This window comes from Diospyros lotus, chromosome 2 (assembly GCF_014633365.1).
Source record: "Diospyros lotus cultivar Yz01 chromosome 2, ASM1463336v1, whole genome shotgun sequence".
In the NCBI taxonomy this organism is placed as follows: domain Eukaryota; kingdom Viridiplantae; phylum Streptophyta; class Magnoliopsida; order Ericales; family Ebenaceae; genus Diospyros; species Diospyros lotus.
In genome coordinates this window covers 10,127,692-10,144,178 of record NC_068339.1, presented here as the reverse complement: position 1 = coordinate 10,144,178, position 16,487 = coordinate 10,127,692, and the positions used below count along the sequence as shown (strand labels likewise).

The window sequence follows — 16,487 nt, the reverse complement described above, 5'->3', positions numbered from 1 at the left end:
GTTACCGATATCCTTAACAAATTTTTTTAACAAATATCAGATATTCTTAAATTACTTGTAATGGTTTTGAAGGCGAAGACCGACGAAAAAGTAGCAACCTTAGATACTTAGAACAGAGAACGAGCGAGAGAGATGTTCTGGTCGGTGGGGTGATTGGGGATATGCGTGCGAGAGAAAGAAGACGAAGGAGATCGTAAGCTGATTTAAATCGGGAGTATTTTAGTTCATTCAACTCTCAAAAATCATAATTTTACAAAAAAAAATAAAAATTAAAAACCCTATTTTTACAAAGTTCTTTGCCGGCGGTCCTATTTTTGCAAATTTCCCTAGGGCAGAGGCATTCAAAGCTTTACTTGGTTGCTAGGAGTAAGTAATAGGAGGGGAGGGAAGGAGGGGCACAGGCAAGGTACATTTATTTTTAGAAGAGATCCAAACGAGGCACAGGCATGGAGGCTATATCTATCTAACTATCTATCCAGTACAAGATAATGTCTTCCCCGTATTTAGGTTAAAAAATGGAGGAAGATAATGTTGTTTATTTGGCAATTTGCAAATATTAAATTTAAACCCATGGTTGGATGAGGATATGGTCCCTCTCCTTCAGTTTATTCTTCTTTCATCCTTTCGCTCTGTCTCTGTTGCTATATATACGCACGCATCGATGCTTGAATACTTCTTTGTTTTCATCTTCCTGCGTCTGTGTTGACGGTTTTGATGCAGCATGTCCATCGCTCTCGAAAGCAGTACCGGTGATCGGATCCAGCCGCCGGCGTTGCGCCGCGGAATGTTGTGTGGATCTGCATATGACTCGCCGGAGGTGGCCGCAGATCGGAGGTTAAAGGCCGAGGAAGATGCGGATTCCAGTAGCTCCTCAACGATTGGACAGGATAGTGACTCGCTGGAAGGCGAGGCAGGTGGCGATTCTGGTGAAGGAGATGCTCAGAGTTCGTATAAAGGACCGTTGGAGGCCTTGGACGCTTTGGAGGGAGTTTTGCCTATCAAGTACGTGTCGTTTTAGGTTAATATTTTCGGTTTTCTTTGGTGCTTTTAACGTTATCTTTGGGGCACAGTAGAGATGCAAGTGGCTTGCATGCAATTTCTCATTTGATTTTGTCGAACCTTTGTTCCTTTGTTTGCTTTGGATTTTGATCTTGATGATCTGGTCGACCCCTATACAAAAAAATAGCTTTTTCGAGGTTTTGGAGGAATTAGTGAAGAGAGCCTTCGAGGACCAAATACGTTGATTTCTTGGCTCAGAATACTGGGTGAAAAAAATGGGAATCCTAAAGAAATCACATATTGGAAGTTTTTTTGAGACTCTTTCTAGTTCATGAAAAGGAAGCAATTTGAATTCTTTATCTCGGCGATCAAATTCCATTTCAGTTTATTCCACTCTCATGCTTTCTATTGGAAATACAATCTTAAAATATACCTCGCCCTGGATTGAGTGAAAATATTCAAAGTTCCCCATTTTTTCTAATGCTCAGTGTTACGTCGATGATGAATCTGCAAGGCAATTTAACCTGCAAAATATTTTTAGCTTCTGGACTAGAATGATTTGGTATGGTCGTCATTTTATATTCTGAATCTGCTTCTCAATATTCTTATTCTGAGTCCTTGTTTTATACTGATGTAAAAGGTTGAGATTTCATTTTATATTCGTAGTCCTTGTTTTACAGACATTGTTTGAACAATCAGGGGATTAAATTTTTACTCCATTAACTTGCCAGAAAGATATTTACGTTAATTTTGTGCAAATGTTTTGTTATGCGGAAGATTTTCTTGGGTGACAGTGAAATGATCAAGCACTTTGCTTAACAAATAGAGCATCACAGATACTATTTCCCATCCATAAATCAATTGGTGTCAAGTACTGAAAGTCTACTGTTGGACTTTGTTCATTTAAGCATTTTCAATTAGATGACAGTGACATGTTTCTGATATTGAAAAAAATTATGAATTCGGCATTGTTTGACAACAGGTAAGGTTGGTTTATTTGAATCATGTTCAAGTCTTTTTGTTACTTTAAAAAATAGCATTAACACATAACCAATCCAGTCGTTTTGCTTAACAAATTTCTTATTGTAAATTGACTGACATGAGATATTATGTCTACTAGCATGTTTAATTACATATCACATGTAATTTTGTTTGTTTCTTCTAAGTTTCTTGTATGGCTGGAATTTTCAGGAGAAGTTTATCTAAATTTTACTGTGGCAAATCAAAGTCTTTTACAAGTCTGGGAGATGCTGCCTCTTGTTCCTCCACTAAAGAAATTGTGAAGCCGGAAAATGCTTACACTAGGAAACGCAAGAATTTACTTGCTCATAATATTTTATGCAACAAGGATCACAATTATACACCAAGAAGTTGTAGCAGTGGTATGTCAAAGAGACTTGCCAACTCCAGCAGAAGTATTCTGGCAATGACAATGAGCATCCATGAAAACAGTAATAATTGTGAAAGCTCCAACTCAAATTCATCATCCATTCAATGTCGCCCTCCTCTGTACCCACACGGAAGAAGGTCATCCAAGGATGAATCATCATTGTCCCCTCAACTTAATTTATCTCCATGGCGGTCCTTTTCTCTGTCTGATCTGCAGTCTGCTGCTGCTGCAACTCCCAGTATTCCTGGCATAGTGATTAGTAACGGGGAGAAGGACAAACTGCAGTGAGACTGAGACCTTACTTCAGTTGCCACGTCGAACTATGAAGCTTAACTTGGGAAGATGTCTTGCTGTTAGGGTGCTTTGAATGCATTCTCCTAGTTTAATCTTGTAGTTCTTCCAGTTGTACTATTAGGGTAAGGATACAACTTCAGGACATTTTCGTAATATAATGGAAGCAATTCAGTTTTAACCCATTCTCCACTCTTGCTTTATGCTCTCTCTCTCTCTTCTGGTTATCATTGTTATATTCCCTCATTTCACCTAGCCTACTTCTTCGTATTGCTGCAACCAAATGTAGAAAGGACAGGCTTAAAAATATGGCCTAAGTATCTGGCAAGGAGGAAGAGGGGGCGGGGTGGGAGGAGCGAAGAAAGCCAGCAGATTGGGGTAGTTATATTCTGGTACTTTGCTTGCATCAATTTATAGATTTCTATTGGTTTTGATATTGTAACTAATAACTGACGGCCTGATACCTCCTTCCAACTAGAAAGCAGTCCATTATCCCAGTCATTACTTGGATGATTGTGGTATTGTTATTAGTGCCTGAGGATATAAATGGACTTCCCTGGGGTTGTTTTTCCGTACTGATGACAACTGGTTGTGCTAATGAGCAGAGAGATGGGGGTATCTGGTACACAGATTCCATATAAATGTGTTGGGGTAAGGGTCTATTACCTTCTTGGAGTTAGAGGGATTTTGTAGATGGCATACTATCTGGTGGGAAAATTCAATGGAATTTATGTTGGCTGTCAATGAAATAGAATTCAGTGAAATTTATGTTGGTGGTCAATGTAATAGACTTGTTTTCCCAAGCCATTTGACATTCTTGAACAGAAGTCGAAATTGGAGAGGTTATGTTCTGATATCTTGTAGGCAGGCCTCCAAAAAGTATTGTTGGGTGGTATTTGGCCGTGCACCCTTTTTCCAGGGCTACTTTTCATCCTCCTTTGGTATGATTGGCTGCTGCTTGCTTTCTTGAATTCATGGAGTTCTGAGAGATGTGATCTGGTGTAATATCTGGTCGTCATTGTACAGAAAACATGCTGCGTGTTAATTTTAAGAATAACATTTTCCAGGGCTTTTTATTCAATGTTGACATGAGATCATTTCTTGCATAGATTGCAGGCACAGGGTTGGTCACCACCTGTTAATTGGGTTCCAGGGAAATCATGTTAGTGTTGATGCAAGTTCAGATGCCTTTTTAGAAATATATGTCTTGCATCCTTCAAGGCATTTTGGATGATTATGCATTTATTAGACCTTCAAAGCCATCCAGAGGTGAAACAGGACCAGGCATATGAGTAAAACTCATTGAAGACCATGGACTGTTGTTGGATCTGATAATTGCAGGCGTTCCTCCATGGTGATCATGATGCAGAGGCAAATAGTTTCTTGCTCAGGTTTATGACTTATCCTCTTGACCACGCATAATGCATTACACTTTTTAGTTTCTGTTGTCACATACATTTAGCTGAAAAGTTTGATGTGCAAGTAATTGCATGCTGAAACGCCTTGACTTAGATCATTCTGGTGCTGTAAGTGCACCTGCACACGTGCAATGTACTTGTTTAGTTTGCATGATAGATTTGGACTCCCGTATTCTGTAAAGGCGGCATATAGTCAATGATCTGATGATGCAGGGGAATGTGCAGGGAAATCGGAAAAGAACTTATAAACATTTAGTTAGTGTTATTTTTGTTATATGATAACGACAACCACTGAATACCAACAGCAACTTCTTTTTGTTTTTTGATAGCCAAATGACGACAATGATTATTTATCAATTTTTTTTTCTTAACTAAATGGCAAAAATGATTGTTGTTTTTATGATAACAAACTTTTGCAACATGGTTTGGTACAGAAGCTTGTTTAGTTCTGTTACTAGGATTCCAAAACATAGGCACTCAGATCATACCTACATTGAAAATAGATTTAGCTGATAGAATCCCGACAAAAGTGTATATCAACAAAAAACATTTAGATAGAGCATTTGTATGGATGAGCATGGATGGAGATTGATATTTAGCATTCGAGGTGATGATTGATGAAATAGATTCCAAAAGGGTGTCAGCCAGTGCAATGAAAATAGAAATAACATAGTAGTTATATCAACACCAAATAGAAAATGTTTGGAATCATGCCACTTCTGGTTACAAAACTCTCTCATATGTGGCTTATATAGTATTGCAATGATTCTTATTATATGGCTGTTAACTGATATTGAATGGATGATGAAAGTAAAAGCAGCTAATAAATTTGAGGCACTTTTCAATCTGTGCACTGAATATAGAAGACCTGGTGAGCTGCTCCGAAATGGGAAACATAAAACTTGTAGCATATTTACAACATTGCAAAGTCTATTCCTATACTTGAAATCTTGAATATTGCTTTAACTGTGGATTTCATTTTCTTGATTTAAAACCCAAACGAGCCATCCCGCTTGATTTCAGATTTTGGCGGAAAAGAAAGTTTGAACTCATTGAGCATGAGCGTTACAAAAAGATAGGGATAGGGCTGACCCAGCAGATAAGCATTGAGCTTCATGCTAGACAAGCGTGTAATTTTCCTTGTGGTACATGCTTGGTTATCAGAATTGGAAAGGTCATGAATGAGTCCAATTTGAATTACCATAATCACTCAACATTAATTACCACCTTAACTAAAATATTTTTTTCCCTAAAAAAGCTTGTAAAAGGGAATTTTTACATTTAGCAAAAAAAAAGAGAGGATATTTTTACTGCTCTGCCAACCACGTTGAGAACTCCGCTCGGCTCAAGTAAATTGAGATGCTGGGCTATAAATAGGCGTGGTGGTGTCGAGTTATACTCATATAGGGGCTGTAGTGTTCAGTTATATTCATGTTTTTGTAGGTGCCTCCTGGTTCTTAGCTCTGCAGGTTTTGGCGGAGAGGGTTCAGAAGAACAGAAAGAGTCGCCTTCAAGTCCCAACTTGCTGGTATGTTGATTTTCTCATTTCATTTTTGTGGTTTATCTATTATTTTTTCAATCCAAAAACATTTCTGCACAAATTGATTGATCAGGATGAGGCATCTTGTTATTCTTGGTGCTCTTGACTAATTTTCTGCAGTCTACTCACCATATCTGTGTGATGGCTTCTCTTGCATAGGCAGGATGGCCATTTGGAGGTTGCATTTTTGTTCCCTTGTTTTGTGCCTAAATGATGCATAAATCTTGTGGGAACTTGCACCCTGCAGTCAAAAATGTTGCAACAAAAAAAAAAATTCCTTTGTTTCTGTCTCTTCTTTTCTCTTTACCTCTGGATCTTATGGCTTTCAGTACTAGCCTGATGCTAATTGGCTATGGAGGGAGTTGCCCTTCTGGTTTCCTGATCATCACTTTTCTGCTTGTTCGTAGCCCTGTAATTTTTAAATCTATTGGAGATTTTCTTGATCTGATTGTTAGTTTGTGATGGCAGGTTTCCTGATGATTACTGGGTTTCCTCTTTATCCCTCTTGGGACACATCTCTTCAAGAGGATACATCCTTTTCTGTTACCAAAAACCAAATCAAACTTTTTCATGAGTTTGACCGGGATCTGTACACCATCCTTGTGATGGAACTCTGGCGTGACCCTACTGAGTCGATGAAGGTCTTGGCCTTCTGGCTCTGGTTGGAGAGAACTGGCTCCAGGCGCGCCATCAAGAGGATTTTGTCCTTGCCCACTTTTCTAGTAAATGAACTTGCAGATGAGGCGGTGACTTGCATCAACCGCCTTCTGGCCAACACTCCATTGTTGTCCTTTACTGAATCGTGTGACATGCCACTGACTCAAAGCCTAATGGGCTCTGGTCACTCACTTCATTTTTTCAGTACAAATGAAAATCGCTTGAAAGCGATCAGTGGTGTTAACAAAATTCTAGAGGATGTTTGTCTGAGAGCACTAGATGATATTGTGCTGCGGGCCATGGAGAGAAATTCTTCTCATTTCTTAGGTGCTGAAAGACAGACAATCCCGCCCTTTGTTGCTGATCCCATGGAGAGAAATTCTGCTCGTTTCTTCGGTGCTGAAAGCCAGATAGTCCTGCCCTCTTTTGCTGATCCCGGTCTTGCTGAGCTTGGCTTCGTTGAGCCTGACTTGCCTGATCGTGGCCTTGCTTCCTTGAGGGTTGGTGGAGTTGACATACTCAGTCCACGGGTTCCCCTTTGTCCTGCATCACCGGAAGTCCATCCGGATGAGCGGACAATGTTCGCCACGTTCTCTAAGGGTTATCCTGTGTGTGAAGCTGAGATCCGGGAGTTGTTCTCTCTGATTTTTGGAGACTGCATAGAGTCCCTCTACATGCAAGAAGCGCCGCCGGACGAGCAGGCCCTGTTTGCTCGCATTGTGTTCACCTCTCCGGCCTTTGTTATGCTGACCCTCAATGGAATGGAGAAAGCTAAGTTCAATATCAATGGGAAGCATATCTGGCTGCGCAAGTATGTGCCAAGGCGCCAGAGGTACACTGCCCCACCCCGCCACAGCCAGGCCAGTATGCGAGGCAACCCTGGCTCATCTTCTCAATTCGCAGGCTGATTTTGCTAGACTTATGCTTTTGAAGTCTTGCGTTGGCAGCAGTTGTACCTCTAGTATCCGTAGTCATGCTTTTCAAGTCTTGTAATGATAGCAGTAGTAGTACTACTACTACTAGTTTCCAGTTTGCAACCAAAGTACGTAAGAAGATGAGCCAGGATGTAACTATCTATGTCTATAAATTAAGTGTGGTTTTAATAACTTCGTCTCCTTTAATCTGCATTGCAATTTTCATTTCTTTTGTGGTTTGTTCGTGAAAAAGCAATCAAAAGGGGGTGAAGTGTGTGCGCGTGTTAATTGAGATTGATGCAACAAAAATGGCATCTACTCACAAGAAAGATTGCCTCGAGTTCAACATTTGTGAGGCAAGGCATAGTTGCTCTAATTTTTGGTTGCTTTGAAATAATGGTAAATGATATTTTTGAACAACATTCAATCCAAAATTAATATAGTCTTTTAATTATATGGTATTTCATATAAAGTTTCATTATTGTGGGGGTGTTAAATTAATTATATATATATATATTAATTTATTCGTTCGATTCAATCTGACTTCACCCGAGTTAATTTACACACAACCCATTTAATTATCACTCCCTGTCACTTGAGTAAGTTTTTTCAATCAGCACAAGATGATTGTTTAAATTTTATAAATATTTTTTATTGATGACTCGTAAAAATTGATGAAATTATGTATATATATTCTTTAATTAAAGAATAAAAAGAGAAAGCTGGGATCGCATTTATTTTTTGAAACTGAATGAATTGAAAGTCAAGTTGGGGTCCAATCAATCTTCTTTCTTTTTGCATGCAAAACTGATAGTAGAAGACACATTAATCGGTTTCATTTGTCTAGGATAATGTTAAGGATAATATCTCTCAAATGACAGAATAGCCCCCCAACTCCTCAAAATGGCAGAATTGCCTAGTCGGTTTCTTTTCACTTGGTTCACATTTTTTAAATGACAGAATTGCCCATTCAGTTTCGTTTGTCTGGGTTAATATCTCGTAAATGTCAGAATTGCCCCCACATCTTTGTAAAAATGACAAAGCATGTTAAATTGCGAGATGTGAAAGATGGAGAAATATCTATTAATGATCAACTATAAATTAAAGTTTAAAGGCAATTAGTACTTGTCTAAAATCAATTAACACAACAAATCTTAAAACGTATTTAAGTGGGAAGGAGATAAATAAGTGAAATTAAAAAGTTTATTTTTGTTAAGAAAATCAAATATAATGGGTTAAGCTTCAATAAAGGAAAGTGATGAAGCATTAAATAGAATATTGATGAGTAATTTTTTCCATTTGTTAAAAATTTTATGCCATATTAGGGAGATATTTCGTATTTAGAAATAAATTTTAAATGTAAGAAAGAAAATCTATGCATTTAACATGAAATGTTTATTGATGGTTGATGTCTAATATAAAAGAAATGTGTTTAAGCATGTGTTTGGATCATAAATATTTTAATGAAATAAAAAACATGTAGTAGTGAATGGCATTAATGAGAAAATTTTTGGTAATTATTTATTTATTTTATTAATTTATTCCATTGCTAATCACTCATAACCCAACTATGGTTTCTATAATTCACGTAGAGTTAACTTAATGTCATTAGGGTCCACCAACACCACTCTAGGTTAACTTTTCATCTAAATTAAGTGAATATCAAACTTAGGTTTATATACTTACAACCTTACAAAATTAAGATTTTTTTTTTTAACTTACAAATAGTTAACACAGTTCTATCACTTCATCACGTTAAATTAAGTTATCACCTAAATTAGGTTAATTTCAAATTTAGATTTATACATTTCCCAACTTTAACAAAATTATAATTTCTTTTACTCATCAGTGATTAACCTAATATCACTAGGTTATCATTTAACTATTATTGTATGTTAAGTTCTCACCTAACTAAAATTAATTCTAAACTCAGCTCCCTAATGGACTTTATTTAGATCAACATGGAGTATGTTGAATTGAGTCTTTCACTTGAGGAATTATAGTAGGCTTTATTTGCACATAACACGAACCAACCCTTTAGTGTGTGAATATATATATATATATATGTATGGACTTTGGATTTTAAATATTTTAATGTAATAAAGAATTGTAATGAATAATGATATTCATAAATAAGCCATTAAAAGGGAAACTATAGTAAATATGTAATTATTTATTTTTTAATTTATTCTACTACTAATCACTTATAGCCCAATTAGGATTTCTTTAATTTCCCTATGGTTAACCTATTATTACTAAGGTCTACCACTTAACCACGCCGGATTAATGTATTAGTTGGGTTGGGTCAATTCTCAAACTTGGGGTCACACACTTGACTACCTAGTAGACCCTATTTGGACCAATATTGACTGTGCTTAATTGGGTCTTTCACTTAAGGTGCTGGGCTTTAATGAATATTTTTTCAAGAATATTGACTGTGCTTGACTACCTAGTAGACCCTATTTGGTTGATGTTCATGAGTGATATGATCTCAACATAGTATGAGATAGTGGTGGAAGTCTTAAATTTTTTTGTTGAAACTTCAATTTTATTTGGACTAACGCTATTATTTATTTGAGCAAATTTTTCAACCAAAATTTTGAATTTTGCACTTAGATCCCTAGTTGGTTTTAGCATCGGCTTTATTTAGACTTAACGCCAATTATATTTATTTGACTTTTCACTTAAAATGTTTTAGAATTTAATGCATAATTTTTTAAGAATGAACTTTAGGTTCATTTTAGATATAATAAGCTCAACTTACTCCTAATTTGACCTAAATTTTAAAATGCTTTTGCATTGCTAGGAGCATAAGAAAGGGTGAGGCTGACCTATTTTATCAAGGGCAAAATTTATCATGTTTTTCTCAATCTCTATAAGTTAATTTCTTAATGATGCGGCATTTAATTAACTCATTATCTTTTCTTCCATTAATTAGCATATATGATGTATAAATCTATTTTGATATTGTTAGATATTAATTATCAACATCTAATGGAAAATTTAAGGTTTAGGAAGGTAAATTTTGGTTTAACATGAAAGATTCATTAATGATTGATGTAATAATATATTTGAACTTTAGATTTTAAATATATTTTAATAAAATAGTGACTTGTAATGATAAGTTTCATCAAATACACCATTAAATTGGGAATTATGATAAATTTTTACTTATTTATTTGACTAATTTATTCCACCCGACCATGCTTAACCACCCATTTAACATTTCTAACTCACCCAAGGTCAATTTGTTTAATAACTATTGATCAATTAATAAATAAATTAAAAAATATAATTAATATACATTTTTGAGATTGATTATTTTCAGCGGGGAGCGCACTTTTTGTTTTGCAATTTGAACTATAAAATATTTATAATAATTCTTTATTTTTATACATTTTATTAAAAGACATTTAAAATATTTTATAAATTAAATTATGAAGAATAAGTATAATTCAAATTAAAAATAGTTTTATTTTACATTATTTAAAAATAAAATACATTTTATTTACAGCAATCGTTTACATAGAGGATCAGGAACATACAAAACAGTGAACCTTCTTCTCAAAATGATCCGTGGCCGCTGCCAAACCCAAACCTGTTCCAGAATTCCCAGTAGAGCCCCTCTCCTCCCTTTCTTCTGAAGGAGGAGCGCTCACTGTATTCGTCGTGTATAATCTTTGAAACTTCACACAGTCTTGCTGTAAAAGGTACAAGCTTTGAACTTGCCAAGTCTAGTTCTTACACAGCCACACCAGCGTGAAAACGGCTATATTTTTACATTTGATTTTGGTTTTCAATACCCATATGGTACAAGTCTACAAAACCTGATTCTTGATGGGTTTATGGTACTAAATTTGGGTAGTTGGGTTTAACCGAGTAAACACGTGGTTTGATTGGATTTTGTAGTGCCGATTCAGTTTGCTTCGAAATGGAGTCTGGAGTCTCTGGACCGAGTAGCGAAGAGCCGGCTTCGTGGGATGAACTCTACAATATCAATTTGATGCCTTCGGAGTTGTTTCTCAAGTTTCGAAAGGAAATTGAAGGGTTTCGTGTGGGCCTCAATTTGGAGGTATTTTTTTTATTCCTATAGATACTGATTTGTGCTAACTTCATGCTTTTGGCTGCCTTTGAGAGTCCTTGAATTGTTGATGCGTTATGTGCAGACAATCTAAATTGAATCTATTATGATTTATTCTGGAGTTTTGAATTCTGTCAAGTGATTTCTCAATTTTGACATTGCTGCCAAAAGGCGAAAGATGTCTGTAGTTTAGATGACTTCTTAAACTGGAATAGCTGACTTGCAGCAATTGCATCTCTGGTGTTTGTAGAAAGGTTTCTTCGTTCGAAAAGTTTTTCTATCATAAAGATGGTGGTGGGTCTGCTGGCTGAGTTTTATTAAGGCTGTTGTTCTTTCAATCGTCCCATAATACATCGTAAATGATGGTGTTCAATCTCAAGAATGATGCAATTTATTCTTTGTTTTAAATATTTGGCATTTGATCTAGGATTCTCAATCATCATGTGTACCTACCTGCTACTGTCCAATTCACAATGTCTTGAACTATGAACATGTGTGCCATTTTATGCATATAAAAAAGCCTCATTTTTAAAATGAAGCTTCCGGTAGTTTTTGTTTATGAATTTTACTTATTGTACGCAAAAGGTGTTCTTGTATTGCATAATGATGTAGGCACAAAACGTTTGTTGATGGAGCCTACATTTTAAACACTAGAAGGCAACATATCTTCATTTTTCATTCCTTAGTTAATTGCTTAATCAGCTGCATTCTCGATAGTATATGTTATCAATGTTCTGCAAGCCCTGAGCTCAGACAATGGGGATAATCTGTTAGTGGAGATTGGGTGACATGTCATTTGGCATAAAAGGCACAGATGAAAATAACAAAATTCCCAAATCCAGTATTGGATAACTGACACATGTTTGGGGATATGAGGTATGGAACAGGAGAATTGACACTTAAAAGTTTTTCGAGACTGCTGGTAATGTTTTAGGATGAGTTAGTTTCTGAGATGTTTTTAATGCAATTTGGTAGTGAAAGAGAAATTTGCAGAAACCTAAAGCTCTTGAGAACATCAATGTTAAGAGAACCAAACCAGACTGTTCAGTTCAATTGGGAACCAATTGATGAACTGGTCCGGTTGGAAGCAAAAAATGGCCAAGAAAAAACTGAGTGATTGAGCAGGGAACCCATTCGGTTCAACTGATCATTTCTTTTACATTTTCCATTTAATTTTAAATATTAGAAGATAATCATAATTTGAAAGATGTAAAAGGAATTGATTTCAACGCTTTAGATTATATATAAGTTTGGTGGTTCAAATCCTATTCAAAGGACAACACAATGAACATATTAGTTAAGATATGTAATTTGGATATTTTTAAATCTGATCAATTTTTTTGTAGTTGCTGATTTGTAGTATATTTCTACTTCATAAATTTTTTAAGTTTATTACACTATTGTGTGATGCATTTTATTATTATTCTTATTTTTATATCTAAGTTTTAATTATTATATATTTATTTATTTAATAAAAATCAATTCTAGTTCAACTTCATTCACCCTTGACCCTGTCTATTTCAATACCCCGGTTCGGGTTTCAAAACATTGGAGAATGTGGTATCTCTTTAAATGCAGCACATTTTAGAATCTTAGTAGCAATAAGGTTGCTCTTTTGTAATTGGGAATGTCATGGGTTCAAATCTTGCCTCTTTACAACAACAATATATTAAACCTTAATCCCGATATCAACTACATAAATTCTAGCTCGCTAATCATTTGTCTATGTGATTATCTTTTGGAGGACTCTTATAACTCATATCATACTTATTGTGAACAATTTTATTTTTATTTTTATCTTTTCTTATATCTTTATTTGTGTTACTTTCGTATTTTGCATATATTAGTGCTTTATTGCCCTGACATTTTATGCCATAGAACAAAATTAGTCTTATAGCCGTCTTCTAAAATTTTTCTTTTAACTTTAATAAAATCTTATTATCACATAAAATGTCATATCAATTTTTCATTTTAATCATTTTATCTTAATTTTATGAGTAACATCCTTATTAATCTCCGTATTTTATTAGATGATTAATTTAAGATATCTGAACTGATTTTTTCTTGGAATAACTTGATCTTCAAATTTTACCATAACATCATTGAATTTTTTTTTTTTTGAACTTACATTCTATATATTCATTTTTCAATGTGGTTAGCTTAAAATCTCTAGATTTTAAATTGTTCCTCTATATCTAGAGTCAGGTATTGATGCTTTCTTTTGTCTCATTTGCCAAGACCATGCCATCTATAAATAGCATACATCAAGGCACCTCTTCCTAAATATGTTTAGTGAGTTCATCCATTTCTAGGACAAAGAGATAAGGGCTTAATGCAGATCCTTGATATAATCTAATTGTAATTGGAAAAGTTTTAGTATCTTCTCCACATGGTTTGACACATGTTTCTGCACTATGATGCTTGTCTTCTATAACTTTTATATAGGAATTTGGACTCATTTCTTCTCTAAGATCCTCCATAAGACTTCTCTAGGAACTTTGTCATAAGTTTTTGTTTTTTTAAGTCAAAACAGGCTCTTTGCAAAAGAAAAATAAATAAGTAAAGGCAAGGCTGGGTAAAAAAATGACCCTCCCCAACCACCCTTCTAAATTGGAGAGCCCCATGCACCTTGACTCGAAGACCTTTCTAGAGAGAGAGGCCTTTCAGGGTCAACTGAGAAGGTGAGGAAACAAAAGGGACACAGTGGAAGGGCGGGGTTGACGAAGAAGTCTTTGAAGAATTAGTCTAAAAGGCCAATATGATTATTCATATAGAGGAACAGCTACATATTGTAGCTATGATCCAAAAAAGACAATAACTCAGTTTTATGAAACACAAGTCCAGATTATTCTAGAAGAATTAATCCCAACAACATAAGATTTAACTATCTTGCTACATTATTAATGGTAATGTCCTTAAATCTATAAACTACAGTCTTTATATTTTTTTTCCTCAAAAAGTTGTAGAGCGCTTTTGAAATTCTGATGAACACAAACCTTTCATTTTGATATGTGCACTGCAATTTGGTGGGTTTACTACGTTCTCCATTTGGAAATAAGAATTTCATTATTCAACAGAAATATATCCTCTGTTTCATGGACGCAACAGATTCTATTCCTTGCTTTTAGGCGTGTAGCATGTGCATAATATGTGAACTCTAATCTATAGCGCATCTTTCTTTCAATAGACAAGTAAAGTGCTGTCACTATATTGTAATGCCTTGAGTTCATGATTCTGGATCAGTTCTATAATGCTCCAATAAATGAGTACCAGGCAAAGCTGGTATTGAAGCCGCTATCCTATGATAGGAAATGGAAGTTCATTTATGAGCCTTTACATAATGATGTGCGTCTTCTTTCCAAGAAAATCCCAATCACAAAGTTTCTAAATCTCCAGGTATGATACTTCCTCCCTACATCTCTCCCGTGAGTCACCAGCATGTTGCTTGGTGTATGCCATATGTATCCTAGTGGGGTAGGTGAGATGGTGTATTAACTGATAATTATAGTTTTAGTCTTCTTTAAATGCTGAAATATATGAATCTTATGTCAAGAATCAGTTCATGTAAATTATGCAGGTTGGTATAGGCCATAATTTTCAGTTGCACGCAACTGGTTGGAAATGGAAGCTTACTACGTGTTTGGGTGGGGACGGGGTATCTAGGATTCGGAATAAGACATCACTTGGCTTGTGTCCCGGTGTGGATCTGCGGTTTGGATGGAGAGCAGACTATGTTCTTCCAGAAATTACTGGGTAAATACCTTGATCTTCCTTTTGCATTCCGTAGAAAGGACTTCTAAAGAGAAAATATGCCCGTACAGTAGATGGCCCATTGCTGAGTTCTGTTCTTGCTTGAACTATTAGAGGTAACACTAAAGTGTTTCGTTGGGTAACAAGAGGTTAAAATTTTGGTTTTGACAGGGCTGTGGGCACCGGTGAACCCTTGTTCAACATGAACTCGGGACGTTTGCAAGCATCACTTGATCGAATTGAGACCATTTTGACTCATACAACACCCTAAGGTTTCTTCAGAGACTAAGTTGGCTTAACCATTGATTCCTTTGAATTCCTTTCTTTTGTTTCTTATTGTGTGTTTGCCGATTGCATTTGTTTTGGCATAAAAAAGTGTAGTTTTTTTCTCATTTTATGCATACACCCCCCCTTTGGGAACGACCTCTTGGCAAAAAAAAGTACGAGAAATATCGTGAACAAATATGATTCTCTCTCAAACTCTTGCAAAGGTGGGAAGTTTCATGCACTAAAAACACAGCCTTTTTACCATTCTAAACAATATATTCAATTTCTCAATTAGTGTTTTTTTATCATCTGATAAGTTACTACACTTCTAGGTTTATATTAACATCCCTGGTCTTCTTGTAGTCCTTAATTTGGCGTGATGAACAAACAGGAACCTTTGGAGAATCCAGGCAGTGTCTTGAAAGCTTGGCGTCCATGGAAGTGGTGGAAGTTCTATGATCACAAGCAGGTTTATTTTCCCATTTTCAAGAAGTTATCTTTAAGATGTGAATTTAATGAACATTGATGAGATCCACAGGAACAAAATATTGTACTTAATCTAATATTGTGTGCTATGTTAAACCCTTTTACTATTTTTGAAAAAATGAAAATCACGTGATGAAAGTATGATATGTGATTGAATAAAAGAGAATGTCATTTCACACGTTAAAAATAAAATGTTGTGTTTAATAATGGTTGTATTAATCGCTAATGGTCATAGGGCATGGAAAATTTACATATGGAGCTAAATTAGTTCATATTTAAAAAATATTAGTTATATATATGCTATAAATTATTCAAATATATATTATAACTATATTTTTCTCACTCAAGTATCAACTAAATATATGCATACATAACTAAAAAGAAAGATGAATAATGACTAACTGTGTAATTTTATTATATAAAAATTATTTTCTAATATAAACTATTTAATTGAAACAAACAGAGCTTAAATAATATAAAATATTTTGCGTTTAGTAACAACTTGTAAGATTGCGATTATAGTAACAGTAATCTAAAATAGAATATAAATTTTTATTATGAACCAATTATTCACACATAATTTTTTGGAACTTTAAATGTATATGTAAACTATTTTACTTTTATTTAGGAGTAACTTTAAAATTATTATTTTGCGATTAAAAAGTCACCACTTAAGTTATGAAAACAATTTATT

The 16,487-nt window shown here is 35.1% G+C and overlaps 2 protein-coding genes across 7 annotated transcripts; both read left to right on the top strand.

Annotated features, from left to right (window-relative positions):
• Positions 1 to 493: 493 nt before the first annotated feature.
• LOC127794583 (uncharacterized) lies at positions 494 to 7,425 on the top strand. 5 transcript variants are annotated; one of them, XM_052325811.1, is made up of 4 exons: positions 502 to 1,002; positions 2,191 to 4,071; positions 5,542 to 5,626; positions 6,107 to 7,425. In XM_052325811.1, exon 4 carries the CDS (start codon positions 6,115 to 6,117, stop codon positions 7,201 to 7,203), a length of 1,089 nt encoding a protein of 362 aa, XP_052181771.1. In that variant the 5' UTR covers positions 502 to 1,002; positions 2,191 to 4,071; positions 5,542 to 5,626; positions 6,107 to 6,114; the 3' UTR covers positions 7,204 to 7,425. The 5 variants fall into 5 exon arrangements, with proteins under 5 accessions (XP_052181769.1, XP_052181767.1, XP_052181770.1 ...); XM_052325809.1 differs by having other exon boundaries at positions 494 to 1,002; positions 2,191 to 3,621; positions 3,790 to 7,425; XM_052325810.1 differs by having other exon boundaries at positions 495 to 1,002; positions 2,191 to 5,626.
• Positions 7,426 to 10,752: 3,327 nt separating this feature from the next.
• Positions 10,753 to 15,976, top strand: LOC127793805 (uncharacterized). Of its 2 annotated transcripts, none has more exons than XM_052324540.1 (6): positions 10,753 to 10,919; positions 11,119 to 11,281; positions 14,534 to 14,686; positions 14,868 to 15,043; positions 15,212 to 15,312; positions 15,671 to 15,976. In XM_052324540.1, the coding sequence occupies exons 2-5, from the start codon at positions 11,141 to 11,143 to the stop codon at positions 15,309 to 15,311; spliced, it is 570 nt and encodes a 189-aa protein (XP_052180500.1). In that variant the 5' UTR covers positions 10,753 to 10,919; positions 11,119 to 11,140; the 3' UTR covers position 15,312; positions 15,671 to 15,976. The 2 variants fall into 2 exon arrangements, with proteins under 2 accessions (XP_052180500.1, XP_052180499.1); XM_052324539.1 differs by having other exon boundaries at positions 15,699 to 15,973.
• Positions 15,977 to 16,487: the final 511 nt, after the last annotated feature.

Excerpts from the sequence above, each read along its gene's own strand:
- LOC127794583 (XM_052325809.1), top strand. The coding sequence starts at position 6,100 with ATGGCAGGTTTCCTGATGATTACTGGGTTTCCTCTTTATCCCTCTTGG.
- LOC127793805 (XM_052324540.1), top strand. The coding sequence starts at position 11,141 with ATGGAGTCTGGAGTCTCTGGACCGAGTAGCGAAGAGCCGGCTTCGTGG. Across the intron at positions 11,282-14,533 it reads GTGTGGGCCTCAATTTGGAG|TTCTATAATGCTCCAATAAA; the intron begins GTATTTTTTTTA and ends ATTCTGGATCAG. Across the intron at positions 15,044-15,211 it reads GTTCTTCCAGAAATTACTGG|GGCTGTGGGCACCGGTGAAC; the intron begins GTAAATACCTTG and ends TGGTTTTGACAG.